At 35.3% G+C, this 25,094-nt stretch overlaps 2 protein-coding genes across 3 annotated transcripts; one reads left to right on the top strand and one right to left on the bottom strand.

Moving 5' to 3' along the window:
* The first annotated feature begins 9,059 nt into the window (after positions 1 to 9,059).
* LOC132628289 (receptor-like protein EIX2) lies at positions 9,060 to 10,172 on the top strand. The gene is made up of 2 exons (XM_060344087.1): positions 9,060 to 9,886; positions 9,929 to 10,172. The coding sequence occupies exons 1-2, from the start codon at positions 9,060 to 9,062 to the stop codon at positions 10,170 to 10,172; spliced, it is 1,071 nt and encodes a 356-aa protein (XP_060200070.1).
* A 1,714-nt stretch (positions 10,173 to 11,886) lies between these two features.
* On the bottom strand, positions 11,887 to 23,759 carry LOC132625976 (mRNA-decapping enzyme-like protein). Of its 2 annotated transcripts, none has more exons than XM_060340669.1 (8): positions 23,568 to 23,759; positions 22,297 to 22,337; positions 21,342 to 21,391; positions 18,737 to 18,881; positions 17,759 to 17,815; positions 16,621 to 16,744; positions 15,468 to 15,914; positions 11,887 to 12,313 (listed from the first exon to the last, which is right to left on the bottom strand). In XM_060340669.1, the coding sequence occupies exons 3-8, from the start codon at positions 21,358 to 21,360 to the stop codon at positions 12,257 to 12,259; spliced, it is 849 nt and encodes a 282-aa protein (XP_060196652.1). In that variant the 5' UTR covers positions 21,361 to 21,391; positions 22,297 to 22,337; positions 23,568 to 23,759; the 3' UTR covers positions 11,887 to 12,256. The 2 variants fall into 2 exon arrangements, with proteins under 2 accessions (XP_060196652.1, XP_060196653.1); XM_060340670.1 differs by lacking the exon at positions 23,568 to 23,759 and adding an exon at positions 23,433 to 23,454.
* Between the last annotated feature and the right edge of the window lie 1,335 nt (positions 23,760 to 25,094).

Here is a 25,094-nt window from a genome sequence, read left to right as displayed (position 1 = left end):
AAAATGGCTAGGTGCAGTACATAATTGGTTCTGAGTTTTATTTTAAGTGTGTGATAGTTCAGCTCTGTCTGTTTGTGCTTAAATGCCCGAGTGCTATTTATCAGCTTAAGCATGTCAAAAACAAATGTAATGTTTTACTCTTTAGTGGATAATTTGATTCCCATTGTGTCGTTTGAGTAAATACTAGCACATTACTAGCAGTTTTAAGGCTGTGTGTGGCCATTACTTTCTATGTTTTTCAAGCTGGTTTATATTCTTAATGTGTTTGTAGCTTATTCACATGTGTGCAATGTACTCTATTAATTGTTGAAAGCATGTTTAGCAAGATCAAATATCAGTTTTAAGTTGGATAAAGGCAGATGTTAATGTGCATTTGGATTGAACATCTAATGTTGGGATTAGACGAAGTATGTTTCCTGGTCTTGTATTTGCCTGCTGATTTAAAAAAAAATGAAGTTGCCCATGTGTGTGTTTGCCTAAGGCAGATGATTATAAATGTGTCTGTGAGGTTGAATATTTATTTGGAAGATCCTAAGATAGCTCAATGAGTTCGAAGTATGCTGCCCCGAATTTGTACATTAGAGTGAAAAGGGGTAGTGATGAAAACAGGTCTTTTCGCCTTCTTGCTTTATGAGTGCAACAACTACTTATTTGGTTTATTCTCTTTTGAGTATAGAATTGATTTTAAATCTTTTGAATTAAGGACAGATTCTGTGTTTCTTTTTTCCTTTCCTTCAAAACAAGTTGAATTTGCACCTCATGTCAATAGCATGTTTTCTTTAAAAGAAAAAGGGTAGTTTCTGGTTTGTTAATCCCCTACTGTAGCTGTGGGTTTAGACTTTAATTCTTAATTTGTGGTGGCCTTTAAGGATCTGTAGAATGGCAAAGTGTGAAAAGGCATTTCGAATCCAGTTTAGCTTCTGCCTATTTGTCTGCAGCCTTCAACTCCTTTATCTGCAAAATAAAATGAGTGTTTATGCAGTTATTCTTCGTTTCGTTATCGCAGTAAAAAAGGTTACGAGTTTATGGTTTGAGTCTTCTTTGCTCTGTCACAATAAGATTTTTATGAATCTTGCAAAAGGTACATGTTTCTAGTGTGGGCTAATGCGTGTTTGGGGCAGTTTTATAGGAAGTTAAATATGCTTTGTGTTGTCTAATACTCTATTCCCTTCTATATCTTCTGCATTCTTTTTTTCACTTTCCTTTGTGTGCTTTGGTGCTTTGTTTGTTTAATTCTGTTTATCATGCCCATTTTTAGATTAGTTCAGTTATGTGCGCGGTATTTTTTTTTTTTTGTTTAATTTAGTGATTGTGCTTAGTATGGTTAATCTCATTACTTGTTTAGCATAGCATTTATGCCCTGACTAGCACACTGATCATTTTCAGTTAAGATCCAGTTTGTTTATCTTGTTTTAAGCGCAATGTTAATTTATTTAGTCTAGTGGATATGTTAAGGGTATATCCTTTCCCTCTGTTCAACTTCTATATTTTCAGTAAACATATTCCCTTTTTTTTTAGTCATGGGCTGCAATTGGTTTCATTTAATCTTAGTTGGTGTTTGAAGAGCTTGATTTGATATGTTTCTAAACGTTAAAATCTGTTTCAAGAGGCTGCTGCTTTGCCTAGATTTCCTTTAAGCTAAATGTCTGGCTGTTGGTTTGTAGATTTAGCTTGTGTGTGTGTTAAAAGCATAGGTCACTGTGTTCTCATTAAATTCGAACTTGCAGTTGTTGTATTTGGGTCAGCATTGTCTAGCTCAAAGTTGGAAAATCTATTAGAACTCTTTGATTGAAGTGTTGACCAGTGGCATAGTTGATTGGTTGGAACCCCTCGTGTTCCACTGATATTCCATTTTGGCATAGTCGATTTCTGTTGGAACCCACTGATATTCTAGTTTCTTTTTTTTTCCTCAATCCATTCAACACATGAGACATACTTAAATATATACATAATCCATTGGTTGTTTCGAATTTACATTATACATTGTTTAGCCTTATTTATTGATTATGTGCTAATCCTTTCTTTTCCTTTTTATGCATGATCATCGCATACGAGTCCAAGGGACTCGTCTTCTTCCACATTCGGTGTTGGGCTAAAAGCCCAACGAAATCTCCTCGAGTCATTCCCATCAGCCCATCTGCAGCCATATACAACAAACGGCTTTACTGGGCCAAAGCCCAACAACAACAATCTGCAGCATCTATTAAATTTCACTGGGCCGAAGCCCAACAACAGTGGACAGTGGTAGTCCTAAAATAGGCTAAGCTCATTAAAATCATTTTACTCCTCTATTTTATTTTATTTTGTGCATTTAATTTGTAATTACATGACTAACACTTTATTTGTTTTATTTGCTTAGATTAGGTGAACCTTAGCGGAATTAGAGGGTTTGATTTTAGTAAAATGGGTAGAAAGCTCATTTATCGAAGCTAAGTCATTACTAGAGAAAGCAATGTCATCCACGCAGAAGAAGGACGAACCAATAATTAATTTCATAGTTTCATTTTTTCTTCTTTGATATTAAATTATTTATAGTACTTATAATATTTATCTATATTAAACCAATTGATTTTCAAGTACGTGAGGCCATAAACACATATTTTGAATTAAGATCATGTTTTCATTCTTACTGTATTAGAAATTTCAAAACATCACTAATATGCAAATATAAACTTAAGTATATTCGATAAACATTCTCTTAAGCTTCATCCAGTTGTACGTATTTTTTTTCTTAGCCAAATAATGTTAAATAAAAGTGATAAAAAGAGAGAAAATTCATGCCCTTCTCATCATATTTATAAAAATAAGTCTAGATTTTCTACACCACTATACTCATATAATGTAATTTTATCCTAAGTTTAAATTGGCTAGGTCTTCTCTTAAAAGCTTCTATTTATATGCGAATCATTATATTTTGCAAGTCTCATTTTTAAATAACATTATTATTTAAAGCTTAGAAATATTTATATTTTATTTTAAATAACATTCGAAGTCTCTTTTTTGTAGAAATTATTCTACAAGTCTTATTTTAAAATAGCATTTTTATTTAAAGCCCTAACATATTTTTTTAAAATCTTATTTTTAACAGCGTTATTATATTTTTCTTTAAAACCTTAGTAACATAATAAGTCATTTTCTTAAAATTTAAGCACTTTATTTAATCTTAATTAATTAACCTAAGCTTGGCCGGACAACCGTAGTTAACGGATTCTAAAGGATGCCTAACCCCTTCCCTTTAGGATAATATAGAACCCTTACCTAGAATCACACTGATTAAGTAGACTATTAACGGAGGTTTAGTTAGCTTTACCTTAGTTAATAAATTAGGTGTCCTAATTCACCGTTAAATTAATTAGGTGGCGACTCCTTAAAATAACACAAATAGGAATCACCAATATGTTGTACTCCTAATTTAACCCAGTTAAAATGAGATGTAACAATATATATATATATATATATATATATATATATATATATATATATATATATATATATATAAACTGAAGCAGAAGAAGAAGAAGAAGAAGAAGAAGAAGAAGAAGAAGAAGAAGAAGAAGAAGAAGAAAGTAGATAAAATAAAGGGGTTTGACGATGAAGAGAAAAGATACGATTAAATTTAATGGACTAACAGATACAAAGTATTTTTAAGATTACGTGGAAAGTGGGCCATTCCATGAAAAAACCACCAATATGGGCCCAATTTTGGTTGGAATTGGGCCCCAATTAATATACAATATTATGCAAAAATCCAACCCTCAACACTTCATTACACCTACGTAGCCAAGTTTTTAAGTTTTCAATCGCATTGCCCAGTATTTTCTTATAAAGTGTTCAAATGTAGCGACCCATTTTCTTGTTATGGACTTTCCTTACTCAATTCCCAAATCACACTCAGGATTTCCCGATTTAGTGGTTCGCCTCTGCGAAAGTAGGGCCACCTTGGCGAGCTTGCCATTGCGGTACTTCATCCGCTTTAGCGGAAGGTGACATTTTTAAGTTAATCCGCCCCAACGGAACAATTCTCTGTTGAAGCGAGGTCGCGCCAGCGAGCCTCATTCCTCCCCGCGGGAATCGCTGAGCCTAACCTAGTATTTAATGCTCCATCTCCGGATTGGACCCTCATTTTCAGCCTTTACACTTATGGAGCTGGTTAGGAGGCACATCTAGAATGACTCCATTGTCATTGGGAAAGGTAAACCTCAAACTCTACCTCATCTCCTTGTGATTACATTTCTTTATTTCTAGTATTTAGGAGCCCTTGGGGATTTAGGAAAGAACTTTGGGGAGTAATAAACCCTGCATATCGACATGGTTTCTTCAATAAATAAAATGGTGGTTAAACATTTTAAGTAGGATTCACCTTGGGGGAAAACACTCTTGCGTGGAGGTCGTGTGTATCCTTACTACAATACCCAAGTATGTCATGTGCAAGCATGGACCCCCACAGCATGCATGGGTTACACCTGTGAATGGCCAAGGACGCAAGGTCCTCACAAAAAAGGTGGTGCCTTTTTGTGAGGGCCCACACCGCCTGGGTCACCCAGGACCGGTGGGGACACACTGCCCTTGCGACAGTGCCTCCATGACATGCATGCTTGACATACTGGGGCATTGTATGACTTGGGTCGCAGACGGATCGCACAACTATGCCATCTTCACTCTGCAGAGCTACGGGTATCGAACCCGCGACCTCAAGCCTTTTGTTTCCACGAAGGGAACGCCTCTTACAATTTAAACATCCTACATGATAAATTTATAACCATAAGATTCAAAGGATATTTTAGTACATTATACACACCTTTAGTTTAGGACCACAAAATTCAAAATCACTCTTTATTTCTTAAACTTCGTGTCTAGTCAAACTAAGACACTTAAATTGGGACGAGGGGAGCAATTCACAATATATGAAAAGAATCGCAGAATACTGTAGTAAAAAAAAGAACTGTTTGACTCCCCAAATAGTAAAACCCTCATATAAATTGAGATGGAGGGAGTACATATCAAATTTAAAATTGCATAAGAACTCGTAAATTTTCCATCTTGGATCCGCCTCTGTTGGGGCCGTGTTTTTACTACTGCAAAATTTATAGGGAAAACATCACTAATTGCCCCCAAAATATAAAATATTTACCCGCCCATGCCCCCTTCCAAATTATTTTCACTTCTACCCCCACCGGCTGAAAATATTTACCCTGCATACCCCTCGGCCAAACCCCTTCCTCTCCGTGATACCATCGCAGTATATTTATATACCATGATGGTATCATGGAAGACTAATAGAAGGACTGAAACAGTCCTCCATGATACCATCTCAATATATTTATATACCATGATAGTATCATGGTCATGAGGAGTGTCTCATTGAAGGACTAAAGCAGTTCTTCATGATACCATCACGATATATATATTTATAAGATGATGGTATGATAGAGGTTTTTTTTCGAAAAAAGTGTGTCATTTTTAATAAATGCACATGATCATTCATAATACCATCTCAATATATTTATATACCATAATGATATCATGGAGGACTAAGAGAAGAACTGAAGCATCTTCCATGATACCATCATGATATATAAATATACTAAGATGGTATGATGGAGGACTAAGAGAAGGGCTGAAGCATCTTCCATGATACCATCTCAATATATTTATATACTATGTTGGTATCATAATTAGGGGACATTTCGGGTAAATATTTTTAATTTTTTCTGAGATATTGGTGGGTAATTATTTTTTATTTGAGGGGCATTCGTGATCTTTCCCCAAGTTTATCAATGTGGGACACTAAATAAAGTTGTGGGGGAAGGCTTGCTAAAGTCTTTTGGACTTAATCAACACGTCTTGGAGTCGAACAGTCAACATCTACATGTATCATCTTTCTAAAACTTAGCATTAATCTTCAACTATTATACAGTTCTTAATATCCATATATACATATTGACTGGCCTAGCAAAAATATAAGACAAGCAGCTACTTGACACGCATACTTTTCAATTCCTCGTCTAAAACATTTTACATTAATCGTGAAAGTGTTAGCAATAATACCGTAGGTTCTCTTGTTTATTATTTTGAAAAACATTTTTTCCCTATTTTTTATAGTGGACTTTTAGAGCATCTATTATGAGTGGACTCTAATTCCCAATAGATAAAATATATTTTTTTTAAAATCAATAAAATATAATGCTACATAAAATAAAATGAAGAGAGTTATAACTAGTCAAATAGTGAACAAAATTTCCATTCTAACTACTATTTATATCCAAATATAAGTGGATAATAACAGGCCAATTGTACGTGAAGAATAGGACATCAGAGTTCTTTCATCAAACCGAATTGAAAGAGTGTGACAGCCTATATGAATTTATTAGAGGGATGGATGGGCCAAGAAACTTCGCATAGAAACTACACCTTGGCGTATTAAGTGGGTTTTGCTACTTTTAGCGTACTTTTTTTTGGTTGAGAAAACTATTCAATTTGACAACTCAAAGTAAACTAAATTATTATTCTTAACCAAATAAATTATTATTCTTAACCTAACTCATAAAATACTATCGATTTTTGCTTAATTTTTTAACAATGGCTAATGATTCCTTCTTTCTGCCTCGTGCTTCTCTTCGTTTATTTACTCTGGTTACCCCTCCAACCAAGGCCACTATACTGTACATTTTCCCATGCAATATAATGATATTGGGGATCGTTAATACTGATGACTGTCACAAGAAATCCCCTAATCTAGGCAAAATATATTCTATACTATGAAAAGCGAAAACACAAAAATCTAACAGCTGTAATTAGGTGTCTGGTAAATGTTAATATGTCTTTGACTGCTTGGTATTCCTACATAGGCTACGTTTAGCATGAAAATTTAATATTTTTGTAATTGGATTTGTTTCTAGTGTGGTCTTGTTTGAACAGATGGGGTACATCTCACATTATTCCACAAATTATGTCCCGCGCCCTTAAAAAAATTGGGGAAAACATCACTAATTTCCCCCCAGCCCAGCCCAAACTAATTACCGACGTGTCCCCTCGCCCAAACCCCTTCCTCCATGATATCATCGGAGTATATTCATATATCATGATGGTATCATGGAGGACAACAAGAAAGACTGAAGCAGTCCTTCTCTTATATTTGTATTTATATATTTATATACCACGATGGTACAGTGATCCTGAGGAGTGTCTCATTGAAGGACTGAAGCAGTCCTCCATGATACTATCACAGTATATGTATACAAGACGATGATATAGAGACTTTTTTTTTAGAAAGGTGTGTTTTTTTAAATAAATGAACATGATCATCAATAATACCATCTCAGTCTATTTATATACCATGATGGTATCATGGTGGACTAAGAGAAGGACTGAAGCAGTCTTTGATGATACCATCTCAGTATATTTATATACCATGTTGGTATCATAATTTGGGGCATCTCAGGTAAATAGTTTTAATTTTTCTGGGAGTACGAAAGTAATGGAGATATGGGAGGGTAATTAGGAGGCACGCGCGTTCTTTCCCCAAATTTATGCGCAGGTAAATTCGATTTTAAAAGGCAAAAGTTAAAGACCAGCCCATTAGAAGGGATAAAATTAACGACCAGCCCCATTTGAAGGGCAAACCATCAATTACTTCATATGGGCGGTCTACAGGCATGGCCCAAACAGAGACACATGATAAAGTTGTCGGAAAGACTTGGAGTCCTCTTGACTAATTAATTGATATATATAAGTTTAAAAAGGAAGAGGTAAAAAAACTCTTTAAAATCAACAAATCTTCGAGTCAAACTGTCAATTCTACAGGTCTTAATATCTATATATACACATTGCCTGGCTTAGCAAAAGTATAAGCAATCAACTACTTGACACACATACTTTTCAATTCCTAGCATAAAACATTACACTTCAATCATGATTAAACTTCAATCATGAAAGTGTTAGCAATAACACTGTGGGTTCTTTTGTTTTTTATTTTGACAAACACCAAGTTTGTTGTTTGTGTAGGCATTTGCAAAGAAGCCTAGCAACGAGCGTTGGAGAGCTTGAAGAAAGAAGTAGATGTTCCCAGGAACTTCCCTCTTCTTGGGTTGTTGGAAAATATCGTTGCGAATGGGAAGGGGTCGTGTGCAACAATCTAACTCGTCATGTGATTGAGCTACACATAATTAGAGATTGGGAAGAATCGAGCTATGTACGTATCAATAGCCTTGAGTGGCTGCCAAGTCGTTTGAGTCTTGAGCACTTGGACATGTATTATGTGGATCTTAGCAAAACAACTAACTAGCTACAGGTCCTTAACATGCTTCCTTCTCTAGTTGATCTTAGTTTATCCCATTGTACACTTAATCATATACAACCTCTACTTCATCACAATTTTTCTTCACTTGAAACCCTCGATCTTTCCTAGAACAACTTTGGTTCTCCTGTTCCCAAATGGGTTTTCAACCTCGCCAGTCTCGTTTCCCTTGATTTGAGTTATAGTAAGTTTACCGGTCCGTTTCCTGACGGTCCAGTTAACTTGACTTCTCTCACAACATTCAGTGCTTCTTATAACTCTTTCAATTGTCTTTTACCCAGATGGTTGTTTGATCTAAGTAATCCTGAAGATCTTTACCTCAGTTCTAGTGGTATTGAAGGTGCGATACCGAGTAAGAGCGTAAACATAACAAAACTTAAAAATCTCGGTCTTTCTGATAATAAGCTTTCTGGAAAATTATCAAATTTTATTGGAAAGATAAAGAAATTAGAATATCTTAAACTCTCATATAATCTATTTCATGGGGAAGTATCTGAATTATTCAACGGTAGGAGTAATTTCTTTAAAGCGAAAATGGGAAATAGTTCCTCTTTGAGGTATTTGAGACTCGAAAACAATAAACTCACAAGCACTCTTCCAAAAAGTCTTGGCCAGCTTTCACATCTATAACAATATGTTGGAAGGTGTTGTAATAGAAAGTCATTTATCAGAATTAACACATCTAAAGGACTTCACTACATATGGAAATAATCTAACTTTAAAAGTGAGTGAAAATTGGATTCCATCTTTTCGAGCCACGTACATGGAAATAGGCGGCTGGAATATAGGCCCTCTGTTTCCCATGTGGCTTCAAACTCAGAAGATGATAACGCAAGTTGACATATCAGATGGTGGAATACAAGGTGAGGTTCCAACTTGGTTTTGGAACTTGTCTTCTCAAACTCGATATCTCAATCTTTCTCACAACCAATTTGTTGGTGAGGTCCCAATCATCTCAACACCTTCTTGGTTAGTTGGAAACGAAGATGCTCTTTGGTTAATGTACTTGGGTTCCAGCAAATTTAGTGGGCCACTATTGTTGATTTCAACCACTGTAGCTGAGCCAGATCTTTTGAACAATTCTTTTTCGAAAGGTTTATCTAACTTTTTGTGTGAAGCAAAAAACGAATCTTATAAATTGGAGATCTTAAACCTCGGGGGAAACTACTTATCAGAAGAAATTCCTGATTGTTGGATGAATTGGCCAGGGATGGCAGTTTTAATCATGAGGGACAATAACTTGATTGGAGGCATACCAAGATCCATGAAGGTTTTGATTGATTTGCGATCCTTGGACTTCCGAAGAAATAGACTTAATGGTCCATTTCCTTCATCCTTGGAAAACTGCACAAAACTGAATAAAATAGATTTAGCTGAGAATGCGTTTGTTGGACAATTACCATATTGGTTGGGAATGAGGTTTCCAACCTTGATAGTCCTTATCCTTCGGTCCAATAAATTCGATGGTGAATTGCCTCAAGAACTCTGTCACCTCAAAGATCTTCAGATCTTAGATCTCGCAAACAATACATTTGGTGGGATCATACCGAGGTGTATTAGCAATTTCAGTGCAATGGTCAAAGGAAAAAGGTATTAGATGATGATATGTACTTGTATGGTTATTATTATCAGACGCCTGAGAGAGAGTGCAGTGGTGATGACTAAAGGCAACACGTACCAATATGACACCATTTTAGCGTTGTTTACAAGTATGAATATATCTAGCAATAATCTTTCTGGAGATATTTCTATAAGTCTAACATGTCTTGCAGGATTAAGATCATTTAATTTTTCAAAAAATGATCTAACTGGTAGGATTCCAAATGGCATTGGCGACATGAAAGCATTGGAATCTGTTGATCTTTCAAAAAATTAACTTTATGGTCAAATCCCACAAAGCTTTTCAAGTTTGTCCACTTTGAGCTACTTGAATCTATTTGATAACAATTTATCAAGTATGATACCATTGAGCACTCAACTTCAAAGCTTTGATCCCACGAGTTTTCAAGGAAACAAACTTTGCGAGCTTCCACTATTAGTGAACTGCAATTTAGGTGGTACATTTCCTAATGTTGAGTATGATGAAGATGAGAGTGACAAAGATGAAGTGCATTGGTTATACATTTCAATGGCAATAGGATTTGCACTAAGCTTTTAGCGTGTAAGTGGTTCATTGCTTTTCAAGAGATCATGGACATGCTTATTTTCGTTTCTTAGACCGTAGCTAGGAAATGATGCTTGCAAAGGCTCCGATATAGTTGATAGATATGACTAAGGATTTTACGATTCTCAAAAATTAGTTTGTATGCATACACTTCTCTTCAATAAATAATTTACAACTTTGTTATCAAGTTGTTTCATTTTGTGTTCAAAACTCAAGATGGAACAACTGTTAAGGAGCTTTGTAATACAATATCAGTTTTTTCAATTTAATAGAATTAGCAAGAATCAGGGTGATCAACAACTTGGTTAGCTTAACAGGAAGTTCAATAAGTTTGAAAAATAAATTCTTATCATTCAATTTTCAGAATTAAGCCAACGGATTCAATGGTGCCCCTTGATCTCCCTCTCTATCGATATTTTGAAACAAAACAGTTTTTCAAATTTAAGATTTTCTGGGAGTATTGTAGATTCACCAATATTTGTCCTGATTGATTTGGTTGTGTTTGAATGACCTACTAAGGAAATAAAATACTTCTTATGCACAGGAACTTCATTTCAAAGTTTGAACTTTTCTAACGAACAAACAAAATGAGAGAAGGAAATATTTAAGTCAAATCAGATGCTTATTTCTTAAATTTTTGCAGTAAATTTTGTATATTAGAAAGCTACATAAATAAGTACTCCCTTTGTCTCAATTTAAGCGAGTAACTAGACAAACTTTAAAAATAAAAGAAATACTTTTGAAACTTACAGTATAAAATAAGTCATAAATTTTCAAGGGTAAAATGAGAAGTTTAAAGCTAAATTATTATTATTCATTCCATACCAATTTATGTGACGATAATTGATTTTGATTCAGAGTTTAAAAATAAAAGAATACTTTTAAAACTTGTGATCTAAAATAAGCAACAAATATTTATATGACAATAAATCACCTCATTATAGGTAAAATGAAAAGTTTAAAATTTTAACATATATTAAATATGAAAAGGTATCAATTTTCTTGAGACTGACTAAAAAGGAAAGAACATAACATAAATTGAACAGAAAAATTATTAAATATAACTATGTGTCATTTTTTTTTACTAACTAAAAAGGAGAAAATATCACATAGAATAAGAAAGAGAGTACTGTAATACTCCTCCTTTCACTTTTACTTGTTCACTATCCGAAATATATTTTTTTACTTTTACTTGTTTACTTTAGCTTATCAAGAAAAAAATATTATTTTTTCTATTTTACGGTAAAACGTTTACCCTTAATACTAACTGTCCATTCCCCAAATCATCCCAAGACTTATTGAAAAGCTTAATAGTCATGGATATCATGGTAAATATGCACTTAATTTATTATTTTTTAGGGGAGTACAAAATCCATCGTGACCAAATAAAAGTGAACGGAGGACAATTTTATCGCGAAAAACTATTCGAAAAGATCATTGATAAACTGAAGACTATTTTGTCTCCCAAACAATAATAATACCATTGCTCTCTACTGTACCAGATTCTTGATCCAGTCTGAAAATGCAAGTACAACATTTTCCCACCAGCTTTCACATGATTGTTTATTGCTTAATGAACAAAAAGCACATGGATGGAAAAAACCACAAACATTGTATATAAGGTACCATACCAAATCTAAACTAGTAACACTAAAAGGCCTAAAATACTATACAAAGTGAGTCTCACAGACTATAAACAGCAGGAACCCAACAGAGATAAACTTGATGCAATCTTTCTGCCAGTAACACAACTTAATGAGATTTTATCAAGTGAAGCGCAAAGGTTCCTCTATTTATCATGTATGATGAGCTTTCAAAATAGCGCAGTATACCATGTCAATGAATTGGTCATCCTGTTACGGTAATAGAGACGAAAATCAGATGCATAAAGAGACCAGCGGATAATTTATACCAAAGGGAAAATTGGACAAAAAATCGATAAAAGTGAAAAATGTCAAGACATGAGTAATCAAAAACTGTCCAGCTAATAAACTAGCTACATCAACAAAACTAAAACCAATTAATTGAGAGTTAGGCTCCAGAAAAGCAAGAAATTGAAGTCCATATAGCCTTGGCAAGTCCCTATTTAACTTTGCCCCTGAATCTCAAACTCGCTATAAGTTTTTACGCGTTGTCTGGACTCGTATTTTCCAGTGATATTATTTGGCAAACTTATATTTTCCAGCCAACTTCTAATAACTCTCCTACAAAATCTTTGAGTTCCGGTTGGTGACAAGGTACCCCTTTTTTCAAGAAAGGTGCATGTTACATAGGCGAAAAGTTGAAATAAATATCAATGAACTACAGTGCTTGGGCAGGTTTAGTCTATAGTCTCTATACTGTTGTACAGCTTCAAAGTTTGTCTTGATATCCTATTTTCTTTCTATTTAAATAGCTCTTCTCATCTTCCTTCAATTTAGGAAACACTTATTTCCTTCTGTCTAATATATATACTCATCCTTCTAGAATAGAAAATGGACTGAACCTTCTAGTCCTATAGTGACAATCCAGAGGCGGAAATTTTAGCCTTGTAATTCCACCCAAACTAGCAGGCATACTTTGGATCAATATTGGTTGGTATCATACTGACTCATTAACTAGACAGCTCAAAAGGTAATGGTTCCAAGACTAACCATAAGAAATGAGGAAGCATACTTCCATCAGCAAAGCTAGTGACGGTTCCCATACAAGAGTGCTTTTTTTGTTAGGGTGACTGACTATCAAAAGCTTTTGAGTGGTGCTACTCACACTATTCCGAAGGGGAGCCTTGGAGATAAAGTTCGTCTCTGTGTGACCTATAGGTCACGGGTTTGAGCCGGGAAATCAGTTACTGATACTTGTGTCAATGCCTCCATCACACCTCCTAGGGATGCGACCCTTACCCGGACTCTTCATGAATGCGGGATGCTTCACGCACCGGGCAGCCTTTTTACTCAGACTATTCCAGTTTTTTTTTTCCTTCTTTTTTTGTCGTTACATTTTCTTTTTGAGCTGAGGGTCTATCGCAAAAAAAAAAACAGCCTCTCTACCCTGTAAAGGTAGAGGTAAGGTCTACATACATCCTACCCTCCCCAGACCCCACTTCTGGGATTACACTGGGTATGTTGTTGTGTTGTTGTATTCCAGCTTTTTGTCAAACTTTTCCCAAAACTAAGCCACATTGATGCAGAAAATAGGATTTGCCATTCCAAAACAACCCTTCAATTATAAGATAACCGGCATGACTCTTGAAGAATTTTTTCTGATGGAATGATGTTGAAGAGATCATAGTCCCTGTAGATCAACCAGCCGCTGTCAGCCGGACAATGCTCAAAACCTCACAATTCACCAATTTTTAAGTTGCGAGAAGTTAGTGGGGTAGGTAAGTAAGCTGAGGTCAGAGAAAAATTGCAGCTGAGAGTAGCGAAGGAATTTGCTGATGAAAACTCTTTCCCTTTCAGCAGCACTGGAAGGCAAAGGACAGATCTCTTTCAACTTTAGCTGACAGAACTAAGGAAAGCAGTGATGATGCTGAGTCAGCAACCCCAATATGAGGAAGGTATTTTGTGGTTACGACCAACTGACCAGTGGCCCAAGCAGTCACAATATGAGGAAGCAGGGATGGCAATTGGTAAGGCAGGGCAGGGCCACACTTAAACAGGGCAGGGCATTTTCAGAGAAATAAATGGGTTAGGGCAGGGCAGGGCAGGGCAAGGTTTTAGCTCAAACTCAAAAACAACAGAAGCTTTTTTTTCCACTTGCATGTGCAGCTTTCTGTAGCTTCTTCTACTACGACCCCACACTATATCTTTTACTTTACAGTATTTTGTACTTTTCTTATTCAGATAATATACTTCAAAATATATTTCTCCTAGGATAGTAGCATGCACATAATAATTTTTTTCATTGACATGTTCACATCTAACTTTGACGTTCTTTTTCCCTGGTAACTTTTGAGCATACATCCATCTAATTTTTATAGTTTATATAAACATAAATTACAGATCCTTACTAAAACATATAATTGAAGCTACAAATTCAAAACCAAAAACCCATTTGGTGGTTCGTCGAACGGAGAAGCTCCTGAATAGAGTGAACACATAAAAAGGTAATAGTTCAAAATAAGAAAAGAGTTTAAAGAAAATTCCTAAAACAGCCATGAATTCTTGTTGTTGTAAGCTAAACAGGGCGGGGCTAAATAGGGCGGGGCAGGGTAGGGTGGAAAACAGAAAAATTGTTAAATGGGGCAGGGCAGAGCACGTTGAATTCATGGCAGGGAAAGGCTTCACCCGCCCCGCCCCGCCCTATTGCCATCCCTATGAGGAAGTGAAATTCGAGTGGGAACTCTAATCAGAGGAAGAGAAGATCTGTGGAGGTCAAGATGGAAAAGAGAGGAAAGAAATGACTACAGATTGGAAACAATTAGGGGGGGTTGGAAAGGGCGGAAAGCGGCAGGTGCTGAAATGGATGGGGAAGAGATTTGGGGTTTTTGGAACTTTTAGACATCTCATCCAAGGATTTGACGGAAGAACGATTAAATTATTTTTGGAGTTTGAGAAATTCCCCTTCAGATAAAACATTCGGTCCTTCAGAAAGTAAGGTACTTAATTGTGAAACTATAAACGTCTTTATGTTTCCCGATGGAAAAGCATTTAGAATAAGTGGCAGATAAAAAATTAGGTCCCAGAGGAATGAGAGAAGCAACCAAAAACCAGGTCCAACATCCAACAGAAAGTCTGAAAAGCAATTGTTTGCAAACTCTTCCTCTCTCTCTCTCTCTCTCTCTCTCTCTCTCTCTCTCTCTCTCTCTTTCTTCTTCTTACTTGAATACTCTTAGTAATGTTCATAATGTGGAACTTCTCTTTTTTTTTTTTTTTTTTTCTAAATACCCACCCTCAGCGCCTCTTTTCTTTGAATATATATATATTCAATATTAAATCAAACGCAATTGACTGCAAATTTCTAAAACTTTAGACCCATAAAAAAAGGTTCAAATAGCAAAGTAACTACCGAATTCAAAACGCTTACTTGAACAAGCATCACAAGTGCCTCACGCACTTTATCTCTGTTAATAACAGGTCCGTTGTTTGGGGTAGAAGTGAGAGATGGGGGCAGATTGGGAGGAGGAAACGGTTGAAGCAAAGGAGCTCCATAAGGGCGTTGTAGATTCCCAGGGGGATGAAGTGGAGGAGCAGTAGGCACAGATGAAGAAACAGGTGGTATCAGCGAAGAAGAGGTAGGAGGAGGACCAAAGAATGATGATGGCTTCACTAGATTTGAAGACCTTTTGGTATCTGGTTCAGGAACATCAGCAAGGGTAGGCATCAAAGTGGAAGATGTAGAAACAGAAGGAGATGGCGCTGAAGAGGGAGGTACAGCAGCAGGAGGACAAGGAGGAGGTAGGACTACTGCAGATGAGTCGTACGACTGTCCCTGAACTGCAGCATTGGGACCACTCCCAATTCTCATAGCATTCTGCAAAATGAAATGCTAAAAAATTCAGTCAAGTTAATAATGTGTGTAACAAGAACATCATACAAACAAACAATTTCATCTCTAACATAGTACATGGTATTAGTCTAGAAGTATCTCCACTTAGGGTGTGCTTGGTATGGAAGAAAACATCATCTGGAAATGTTCACCAATTTTCCCATGTTTGGTTTGTCAAGATCTTTTAAAAAACCTTTTCTCTAGGACAACAAGTTCCTTAAATGAAAAAAATGTCACCTTAAATGAGACATTTTCAGTGTCTCCTCCCCACTCACCCAACGCCCCCAACCCTTGAGCATCCCACCCCCCACCACACCCGAACCCCCACTCCCCATGCCATCTCACCCCCATAATGTTTTGCTAGATAACTTATAAATGCTCTTGGAACCTCAGTTGGTCCCCCATGGATTATGTAATGTTTTGAAATGTCACATGAGAATTCTTAAAAATAACCATATGGTTAATTAACATATTGTATAATCTTGTAAAAGGTGTCACTAATACTTTTGCAAGGCTGCCTATTATAAGAACTAATGATCCCAAAGCAAAGATTAGTGACAGAAAGTATTCAGATCTTGCAAAGGAACTCACATATGGAAGAGACACTATTTCCATAAGATAAACACTGCATAACAACCACACTAAGCGGGGGGGAAAAAGATGAGAAAGCAGAAGGGAAGAAAGGGCATACACTGACGAAATTCACAAAGGAACGATCATCTAGGACATCTGCAGTATTTGATGTAGTAGATGATGGCTCCAGGGGACCATCAATTACCGACATGCTTGGAACTGCTTCCAGCTCTTCAAATTCACTGTACCAAAATTATATAAAACCAAAAGTTTCTCCCAGAAACCAACCGATTGCAATTTGCCTTAAGTCATGGATTATTTTTAGCAGATAGTTAAAAAGGTAAACCAACCCACCAAACTATTCACCTCTCTAAAAATTTTGCAGCTTGCTTGCAACTAAAAGCTTTCACTTGTCACAACATAATGTCTCATTAGCTTTTCGTAGTCAATTTCACCATGCATATAGCTTAGTTTTATGAGCAAGTTGGCTTATATAGAAAGCACCCATAGAACTAGAACCAACCTATTCAAACATTAAACAAGACCCAACAATTTAAAGGCCCTTTCAGCACTGCTTGCATTTCACTAAAAGCGTACTTTCACCTCAAATACCAACATTATCCTGCTCGCCTCAGGTGACACTGATTACTTTCTTATTTCACAATTCCGCTGACAAATTCATTCTGCGCACTTAGATTTTGATCCTATCTATGAGCATACAACATACCCAGTGAAATCCCACAATATGGAGTCTGGGAGGGTAAAATGTACACAGACCTTACCCCTATCAAGAGAGAGAGGCTGCTTCCGAAAGACACTCAGCTCGAGAGAAAACACAACGAGAAAAGGTCAGATAAGTACTAGCAGTTCAAAGCAAAATGAAAATGAAACTAAAGAAAGCGAAAAAGTCATGATAGAGCAGTCGGAGAAAATTCTACTATAATTTTTAACAGTATTTCTAACTCATCTAACTCAACTGTTCGACCCTTGAAAATTCAAACAGTATCTCATTGACCAGGTTCTTTAGGATGGCATCGATTTAAATTTATTATGCTTTCTCTCAGTCACACTGTAGTTCAAGATTCTAGCAAACAGAGGGAAGACCAAAAACTTTTTAAGTGCCAAGCTAAACTACTATATCTGAGACGTAAATCAGCGCCAAACTGTTTATAAATAAAATACATTAACATTCGAAGAGAATCTATGATTTTTATCAATAAACATATTTTGATCTTTATAAATATGAACTGAAATACCTCTTGTTTGATGGTAATTTGAACTTTGTAGGCACCTTAGAATAAGCACTCAGTATCCTGATCACAAGTAAATAGCAAAACAGATTATCAGGCATAATAACTAATGTTAACTAGAAAAGGCAGGAAAAGATTGACATGGCAATATTGCACCGAACAACCAAAAAAGGGTACTTGTCTGATCCATTCCCTTCTCATTAAGGTGATAAATAGATAGCGAAGCAGTGAAGAAGTAGTTTTGCACCGATATAAGCTTGAATCTCTACAACTTTTTACCCTAAAGATGCAACTGCCTAAAAGTTTCAAGTCATAAAAAACATATGCTCAACTTCTCAATAGCTCTATGAGAAACTTATTTGAAAAGATGAGATGAACATCTAGGGAACCATTTCAGCTTGTATATAGTAGGTAGTATGGAAAGAGAGGAGTTGGAGGTGTTCCGGAAGGTAAAAGAACATCCCGAGCCAGAGTACAACAGTTCGGGTGTTTTGGAAATAAAAAGGAGAACATCCTCAAGCCAAAGCAAAACAGCTTATCCCTTTACTGATCAGGAAAAAGGCAATGAAAACAAACCTGCAACTTCCGGAACGTCATCTAATCATTCACCTAACTAAAACAATGAGTAAGCTAAAGATACCATTCTGCTAATCGTTAGGCTATTCACTACAACAATTTTAGATGTTATAAACTGAGGTTCTAGAGGAGTCCAACCTGTAAGCAGCAGAACTAGTGAATTCTACTTCCATAATCATGGATTAATCAGATTACAAGCACATACTCCAAGATAATGATTGCATAAGCAAACAGATTCCTCAAAATTCCACATATGCAAATCTAATTATTATTTCTCATAGAATGAACACAATAGATCGTAGGGAGAACTAAACACGCACGCACACAAAGAGAAAAGGGGGTGGGGGTGTAAATGCCGAGACAGGAAAAGAATGATTTATGGAGAGAAAAAAAGATTCAAAAGGTCACCTGTTAAAGAGATTTGCAGCTTCTTCACATTCACGTGAGTTATAAAACCATATCCCATTTACTTCTTGGGAAGAATTTCGATATAACAAATATGGGATCTGGAGCTCGAATTCAAAATCTCCCAAGAGATCCTCCACCAAATTATCTGCTTGAACGAATAAAGTCATCTTTAACACGAAAGAACTAAACTTACATGCTCATAGAGAAAGCAAATTCTCAATTTTTTGTACCAAGTTACGAGGAACATGGAATTCATGTGACTAGCTTTATTTAAGTCTGAAACACTACATTTATAAAGGAAAATTTAAGTCTTAAACACTACATTTATAAAGGAAAAAACAGACTTTTGATGCCACATAAGTTTTTTTGATAAGTTAAACTAATTTCATTATTTTAATACTGAGGAGTTACTTCAAGAATACAAAGTTACAGCATAGCTGTTAAAGTTACATCCCAAAAACATATCAGAAAATCCAAAAACTGAAATAGGTTCTCTGCCATTTTTCTCCTACACCAAAAAAAAATTAATTCTGGAGGCACCTATTTTACAAAAGAAATATGCCTTTTTTAATTTTCAAAACATCTCTTATTCTTTTCCAGCAAAATGGTCCAAATGATGCATAGTGGGATGGTTTTTACTGAATTGGAATGACATCAAAGACTGGTTACGCAAGGCATTCAACCTTCTGAATGTCCCACTCTATAACCTCAATATGTCCAATGTCCAATTATATCACATGCACTGGAGATAATTTTTTTTTATTTTTTATTTTTTTTGACAAGGTTTTGACAAGTACATTCACTGGACAAAGAATAGGAGACCACTGTTTGAATACCAGACAGATTAATTTATAAAAAGAGTAACCACAATCTGTATGCTAAAAACTTAGAGATGACTCCAACCTCTAGCGCCATAAGTAGCAAGGAAAATAGGGGGCTTTGGGAATCAATAAACCTCTCATGTCATGTCCCTCTAGCAATCCTGGCACATGACAATATAAAAAGACTACTTATAACTATTCATTCATTTAGTTCATCTGACAATATATGTATTTCACGTTAGAAGTTAAAGCAATCTAGCAATTTTTTTTTTTGGAGAATTAAAGGAATCTAGTAACTTGCCAAAATGACTAAACACTTTACCATCTCAAAATCGGTTCATTCTCTCTCTTTTTTTTTTTTTCCGAAACAGGTAACAATAAAATATGGTTCACCCTTGACCAGAGATATGGTTAATATGCTTAGGAGAGATGACTTAACCGATGCTTTAGGGGAGAGCCTATATCAATGCATAGGAAAAGTTCTCAATACATCAGAATTTTGTTTCCTCATTCCAACATTTTTTGAACTTTTTGTAAGCTAACTACTATTTCCATTAGGCCATTTCCTCCGTTTTCTTGTTTTCTTGTTCCATCGTTAAGGTTTTCTTGCAAACAAAAGGTTTAGATGAGTGACTTTTGGCGTTTAATTCCACCCAAGAAAAATCACTTTTCTTTTTCTCCTTTTGTAAGCATTCTTTTAAATCAGTGCTGAACCCGACTAACTTCAAAAAGGGGTTTATCAAATATTCTTCATATTTAAGTTAACTATCAAGAGAAGAGAGAAAGAACTCAAAAAATTCAAGACTTGATATTGAGCCAATCTTCTATCATGTTCTAAACGCAAGAGATAGGACAAGATGTGTCTCCATTATAAAAATTCTTAAGAAAAATCAAAGTATTATTTTATTTACCCCAAAAAAAAGTATTGATCCCCATTGTATTCTGTGACATCTCAAAATGTTTGGCACAACTTCTATAAATTAAAATAGTAATGTCCCTAGCTTCTGTAAAATATTCTAATTCGCTTAAACCGATTCAGTCAATCAATTAATTGTGCTTTGATCCTATATTAGTTGGGTCAATTATATGAATCCTTTGTTTCCATTCCGCTCTATTCAGGTCTACTTCATTCCAATACTAGGAGCTTCCTAAAACTAGAAAATTTTCAAATCTTACACTTACGCTGACATGAAATATACAAGCTCCTAACCAAAAAAGGCTTCTAGCAAACAGCATCCCTAAAGTTAAGTGTAATAACATCAATTAAGTCTTAATCCTAACTAATTGGTATCACCAATGTAGATCTCTGCTCCTACTATCCTCCGTTGTTAACTAAGTTCTCATTGACCCTAAAAGATATAATGTCATCATCAATTGCCATTCCAGTATTTTCCTGCAAATGAGGACCACTTCATTACTATCTCTTGACATGATCTGAATGTCAATTTTACTGCTTCAGGATTCTCCAAAATAACTTACACCCCCTTGAGATTCCTCAAAAAGATTATGTACTTCATGAATTATATTACTATGATTCTGTGCTGTTCAAGTCAAATAGTCAGTCATGCATGAGCTACTGCTTTAAGCACTTTTTTTTTACAGGGCAAAGGAAAACAAACACAAAAACGAAGCTGAGACTGTCTATTTCCCTAGTCCAGGGTAAAATGAAAAACATCTAGATGTGTTTGGAAATAGAGAACCTAAAGTATGAAAGAACATTGCAAAAGTTCTGCCAAGGATACAATCCAAGCAGAGATTTTTTAAACAGAAAACAAATAACTAACCAGTATTTCTGCAGTTCATAACAATGAACTGAAACCGAGGTTGAGCACTCCTGTAACACCCACCAAAGAAATAATGAATATCTCATAGAACCATACCATTCAAATCAACTCAGGCAGAAGAATAATGCAATAAATCTAGAAACTTTCAATCAATCAATCAACTTAGTCCCAGACTCCCAATATAAAGCTAGATGGGGCCTATAGAAATCCTATATACTCCCCCCGTCCCAATTTATGTGAAGGTGTTTGGCTGGGCACGAAAGAATGAACGGAAGACTTTTATACTCGTGCTCTAAAAGAAGTATTTGGCTATGATCATCTCATTAAGGGAAAAATGGTAAGTTTAAAGTTGGTTGCTAAATATAGAAAGGTGTTATTCCTTTTAGAACAGAATAAAAAGGAGATAATGTCGCATAAACTAGGACGGAGGGAGCATTAATTTTGCTCTACTGTGCTCATCTTAATTCCATTACTAGTAAACAATTTGACTACCCAGTAAATTACTTCTCCAAGATGCAGCTTTTATAAAATACACGCTTATCCCTGTGACATACTCCCTCCATCCCAATTTAAGCATCTTGCTTTCCTTTTTGGTCTGTCCCAAAAAGATGCTCTCTATATTTAGTAATACTTCCAATTCCAACATTTTACATGGCAAGTTTAAGACCACAAGATTTAAAGGACTACACACATCTTTAATTAAAGACTACAAGATTCAAAAGTCTCTCTCTGTTTCTTAAACTCCATGCCTAGTCAAACTAAGACACCAAAATTGGGATGGAGGAGGAAGTACAACTTTTGACCATATTATATCTAAAACCTTTCCACTAAAAAAACCAGAAATAAACCTCAAAGGTCACCAATTTAATCAAAATCCTGAAAAGGGCCAGGGAAAGAAATGCCAAGGAGAAAAAAAAAAAAAAAAAAAGCCAAATCCAGGAACCAAAGTGTTTACCTCTTTACAACAAACAGGGATCATTCCACATCCTTTCGACTCTGTAGAGAAAGATTAAAACAATATTAGTAATCAAATACAAGTCAATCAATAAAACTACACTCAATCCCAAACTAATTCTCATCTAATATTCCTATTCATTTAATTCAAATACAATCATTTATCATTTTCTAGACTTAATTTAAGGGTTCTTTGAAAACCAAAAAGGGTTGCTAAATCTCACACATAAACCCAACACAAACATACAAATTGATGCAATTTTTTAACGGAAAAGGGCCAAAATTAACCCTGAACTTTGGGAAATAGTTCATCTATACCCTTCGTTATACTTTAGGGCCAATTATACCCTTATCGTTATACTATGGGGTCAATTATACCCTTATGTCTAACAGCTGCCACATGGTATCATCCCAGCCCTTCAAAATAATTTTTTACCCACTAAAATAACCCAACCCGACCCGATTGTTTTTTAGCCAAACTGATACGGACCCAACCCATTACCCCTTGGCTGGAAAAAAAAAATCGGGTCGGGTTGGGTTATTTTAGTGGGTAAAAAATTATTTGAGGGGAAAATAATTTTGAAGGGCTGGGATGATGCCACGTGGCAGCTGTTAGACATAAGAGTAAAATTGACCTCATAGTATAACGGTAAGGGTATTATTTTGGTTTGTAATTTAGAAACCTCCATAACTGATACATGTATAAGTTATGAGGGAATCTAATGAATCCTATCAATGGAGCTTCACAGGTTCCTCATCTCCCGTGAGCCTCTTCTGAAATCTAACTCCAATTCTGCTCCAAATCACTTCAAATTACTATAAGTTTTCAACTCCTCTTGACGTTTCCAATCAATTGGAACAACACCCAATCCAAATTTTTGTAGCGGCGATGGCATGGATGAGCCATTTTGTAATGACGATGGCATAAATGGGTCAAACTATTGACGATAACATAAATGAGTCATTTCGAATAGTTCGAAGACATATTTGAGCCTTTTTCATTATTTAAATTATGCTAGCTTTATGCCAGCCTTAGTAGGGCTAGGTTTTCTTACTCAGTATCCTATAGTACCGGTACTATGTAATAGCTAGGTTGCTTTTTCTATGAATAAAAACCTAATCTGATTCCCTTTCTACCTTTTCTTCTATCCTTCTCCCCCGTCTCTTCGAAATTTTTTACAATGGGTGAGGTACTCCTTGATAGAAAATGTAGTCCAAGAATCACAAATAAATTGATAGACAACGAATAAGAACAATAGTAGGAACACTAACCTTGTTCCATCGCAAGAGTTGATTGAGAAAACTTGATTGAAGAAGTGAGTCATCGAAGTCTGGAATAGTTCTCGATACTTTGTCTTTGCAGAGATGAGAAAGAAAAGAAAGAGAACATATTCTGACTTTAGGTACAACCCGTTTTAAAGGTTACATTGGTGTCTTTTCAAATGAAAAGGTGTCTTTTCATAGACCTTTTCATAAAGTATGTGTCTATCAAACATACAATTAAACAAAAGAATAATGGATACTTCTTAAACCCTTGTTGGAATACTTTACACAATCCATACACGATCACAAGTAAATCATTAGACAAAGATATAAATCTAGAAGATTAGTAAGGGTATTTACCTTGATTCATTGTAAGAATCGATAGAAGAAAGTCATGATATTCTAAATCTTGTTACTTTCTTTATGATACTTCTTTTAATGGGGCAAAGAGGAAAACAATTATGTAACATACTTAAGGATCACATCCAATATATAATAGCTCAAATGTAACATTTCAAAAGAGGTGCAACTCTTCAGTTATAAACTCATTTATTATAACTGAAAAGTTAACTAGGTTTCTACGCATATAAAATCCATCCCTTATAACTTAAGATTTATGTGTAGCTCATAAAAATAACACTTTATTAGATCAAAAAAATGAGCATCTTTAATTGATAGCATGTCCATGTACAATTATATTAAATATGTGAGTTCACTAAATAAATAATTTCTAACACTCCTATTATATGATAGACAAAAGTTGTATGAAGCTCCCCTCGTTCTTTGCCAAGTAGATTTTGTGGGTCCTACTTCCAGAAAATTGGGTAAAAATGCCAATTATCTTTATCATCTTTTTTTAAAGTATTTGATGGATTTGAGTGCCTTTGAAAAAAATATGGAATTGTTTGGAGAAGAATAATTAAATCATGATTTTTTTTCTTCTTAAATTCCGCGTCAAATCAAAACTAGATAAACAAATTAAAAACCGAAAGAGTATTTCTTATAGTGAAGGCTTATCTACGACTATAGAAAAAAAATTATTTATGAGGAATGATGAGAGCTATAGTTAAATAAGATATTTTCGCCTAATTCTTCCTATCAATAAATATATTTTTATTTATACACAACATTTATTTATTTTATAATTAATTCCATGATAAAAATTTAAAAGAAAAAAAAACATAATATTAAAAAGTCAAAAAAGAATAAAAGTTGAAATTTAGAGGGTAAAATAAGTATTCAGCCAGTTGCGTGACCCTCTGAGTGTTACAGGTATACTTAGTAATAGGTAGGTTGCTTTTTCTATGGAATTAACTTTATAGTGTTAGAATTATGATAGAAGTAGGAAAGGTCAGGTGATCTATTGACTTCCACTAAATCTAAAATCAAAATTTGGAAAAGCAGTTAAACCAAGAGAGAAAGAAATGAAAATTGGAAAAGGAAAGAGAAGGCATAGTTGGGACTTATTTTAACCAATCTTCTGGAAGTGGGCCCGATAACATCTACTTGGCAGATAATGAGAGGAGCCCCATACAA

The sequence above is a fragment of the Lycium barbarum genome, chromosome 2 (genome assembly GCF_019175385.1).
Source record: "Lycium barbarum isolate Lr01 chromosome 2, ASM1917538v2, whole genome shotgun sequence".
Taxonomy (NCBI): Eukaryota; Viridiplantae; Streptophyta; class Magnoliopsida; order Solanales; family Solanaceae; genus Lycium; species Lycium barbarum.
The sequence above is the reverse complement of the archived record's forward strand: the minus strand, read 5'-3'. Positions and strand labels throughout refer to the sequence as shown.

Coding starts and splice junctions, on each gene's coding strand:
- LOC132628289 (XM_060344087.1), top strand. CDS start 9,060: ATGGAAATAGGCGGCTGGAATATAGGCCCTCTGTTTCCCATGTGGCTT. Junction 9,887..9,928: donor GCAATGGTCAAAGGAAAAAG/GTATTAGATGAT, acceptor TATTATTATCAG/ACGCCTGAGAGAGAGTGCAG.
- LOC132625976 (XM_060340669.1), bottom strand. Junction 17,816..18,736: donor GCTGCAAATCTCTTTAACAG/GTGACCTTTTGA, acceptor ACTTGTGATCAG/GATACTGAGTGCTTATTCTA. Junction 16,745..17,758: donor AAATTACCATCAAACAAGAG/GTATTTCAGTTC, acceptor ATTTTGGTACAG/TGAATTTGAAGAGCTGGAAG.